The 2,570-nt window shown below is 32.5% G+C and overlaps 1 protein-coding gene across 1 annotated transcript; it reads left to right on the top strand.

Annotated features, from left to right (window-relative positions):
- The first annotated feature begins 401 nt into the window (after window positions 1-401).
- Window positions 402-2,570, top strand: LOC110684446 (mannose/glucose-specific lectin-like). The gene is made up of 6 exons (XM_021860907.1): window positions 402-574; window positions 720-866; window positions 1,059-1,307; window positions 1,541-1,744; window positions 1,929-2,177; window positions 2,302-2,570. The coding sequence occupies exons 1-6, from the start codon at window positions 554-556 to the stop codon at window positions 2,341-2,343; spliced, it is 912 nt and encodes a 303-aa protein (XP_021716599.1). The 5' UTR covers window positions 402-553; the 3' UTR covers window positions 2,344-2,570.

Here is a 2,570-nt window from a genome sequence, read left to right as displayed (position 1 = left end):
TTCGCCCATGGCGGGTATGGATATTGAGGTACCATCATCCACATCCGACCTACCCCATTGTCATTTCTACTTGAGGAATAATAATGTGGCAACCCAAAGTTACATATACTACATCTGTTAATTTTTATGTGCAACTTTGGGTATTATTTGTGAGTTGTAAAATATTCTAAAGTTGCACATAAAAATTAACACAGATAGTATATAATTAGCCATTGTGGATGCTCCAATGCATTTTTGAAAAAAAAAAAAAAAAAAAGCTAGCCATTGAAAAATAAATACTAAACTGTAATTTTTCAACATATTTTTAATAGACTAATTAAAAGAAGAATTCTTTGTTGATTAATTTTATAGGTAAAATACTAAGTGTTCACATCATATCCTCAACTATATATATGTATCGAACATCTTACTCATCCTCATTCGAGTTTAACCATCCTTCTCAACTTCATACTTAAACAAAAATATTGTTCAAAAAAAAAAAAAAAACATCCTTCCCGTTGATTTCTTGCTAAGCACACGGTAGTAATACCAATTACCAAGTTACCAACCACAAATGGCAGCACCGATAAACAACGTACGAATTTCTAGTCACTAACTTTGAATTTAAGTTCTATTACGTACATATGTACTCCCCCTATTATATGTCTCTTAAAAATTCTTCCTCTAATTTAGCTTTCTTTGATTTAACCTTTGTGTTAATTATTGTGCGAGGATTGCAGTGGTCCTTCCAGCTTAAAGATGATCAAGTCATCACAAAAATTATGATTAGACATGGATTCATTGTCGATGGAATTGGCTTCGAAATCACGGGTTCAGTTGGAAAAACTGTAGAGTGGTTTACAGGCTCCGGCGGATCACTTTCTGAGGTATCATAACATGTAACAACAAGTCGAGTCGAGTTTAGTACTATATGATTTAACGCTTTTGTTGAATTGTAACACTTATTTCATATCTGATTGGTTTGATAAATTAAATACAGTCTTTCGTAAAAAGTAGGTCTATCATTTATTTGATTTTACTATGATATGATTGAAGTAAATATATGTACGTTAATGTAGATTCCGCTGAGTGTTGGAGAAAAAATCACCCATATTAGCGGGTCAACCGGGACGTACTACGAGGAGATATGCATCACCACAATTAAGATTTATACCACTTTACGTCCAGAGGGGTATGGACCATATGGTGAGGCCAGGGCGGCCAACAATGTAACGCCTTTCTCAACTCCGCTTGCATTGGATGGTTCTATTGTTGGGTTTCTCGGATCCAATGGACAATATTTAAATTCTATTGGAATTTATAACGCGGTATGTAACAAATTCCATTATAAGATCATGTGTGTAATGTGTTTATTTATAACTTGTTATCTAAATGAACTTTATTTATATGTTGGTATCTTCTCCCTCCTTGATCTTCCTAGCAATACCAAATCAAGAATTTGTATTTAGTGCTACAATTCTTCATTTAATCGAAGTAAATCTAATATTTGTGCTGGTATATAATGTATATTTATATAGTTATTTTAATTTTTAATTTTCAGCGCAATATAATCAAAGAACATGGACCGTTTGGTAACAAAGAAAGTGGACAAAAATGGCAAATTGAGCTTAATGATGGTGAGCGATTTTCCAAAGTATTTATCAAACATGGATTCATTGTCGATGGAATTGGCTTTGAAGTATCAAGTCCTACCGGAAAGATCAGCACCCAAATGTTTAGTGGACCTGGTGGGGACACTAGTGAGGTACGAGTATTTTTTTTTTTATTAATTATTATTATTACGAATATAACTTTTATGTTACGTTCTGACCATATCTAGTGATTTATATATAAGTATATATATCTCGGATTCATTGTTTTTAAATCATACTGAAAGGTATGTATAGATACAATAATGTACTCGAACTATATTTACATTCGTTATACAGATTGATTTGGATGAAAAAGAGTATATGACACAAGTAAGCGGGGAGTATGGAAAATACTTCAACCAGGATATCAGAATCGCTTCGATAACGATCTATACAAATTTAAAAGTATATGGACCATATGGAAGAGGAGAGCAGGTCACAGAAGCTAAGCCTTTCTCAACTCCAGTGCCATTAGAAGGCACTACTATTTTTGGTTTTAATGGATCCTATGGAACTTACCTTAACTCAATTGGATTATCTGATAAGGTAATTAAATTATCATCCAACATTATATTAGCGATAATTATTGTTAAAATTATATGTATGATTTTTTATTCAATTATTTAGTATCACTTTCTAATTAAGATCTTTTTTAAACAATATTTTTCAGTACAAGAAGGTTGACACTTACGGGCCATTTGGACGTGCTTAATGTTATTAACGTGTTTCGCAACTTACATGAAGAGAGTCGTTTTTTTTTTTCAATAAGCTTACGGGGCATTTGTTGTTTGTTGTTTTCTTTCTTAATGTCAATAAGCTCTTTTCGTTCTATTTGAACTTGGAGCCAGTGTTTATTGTGTTGTCATTTACATTTCGTTTTTGTTGACTCTCAATATCAATGGACTTTTCTTTTACTCGTAATTGAGCAACTGTCCCTTT

This window comes from Chenopodium quinoa, unplaced genomic scaffold, assembly GCF_001683475.1.
Source record: "Chenopodium quinoa cultivar QQ74 unplaced genomic scaffold, ASM168347v1, whole genome shotgun sequence".
Lineage (NCBI taxonomy): Eukaryota > Viridiplantae > Streptophyta > Magnoliopsida > Caryophyllales > Amaranthaceae > Chenopodium > Chenopodium quinoa.
Note: the sequence above shows the minus strand (reverse complement) of the source record. Positions and strands in the feature narration are given on the sequence as shown.

Coding starts and splice junctions, on each gene's coding strand:
- LOC110684446 (XM_021860907.1), top strand. CDS start 554: ATGGCAGCACCGATAAACAAC. Junction 575..719: donor TGGCAGCACCGATAAACAAC/GTACGAATTTCT, acceptor CGAGGATTGCAG/TGGTCCTTCCAGCTTAAAGA. Junction 867..1,058: donor CCGGCGGATCACTTTCTGAG/GTATCATAACAT, acceptor ACGTTAATGTAG/ATTCCGCTGAGTGTTGGAGA.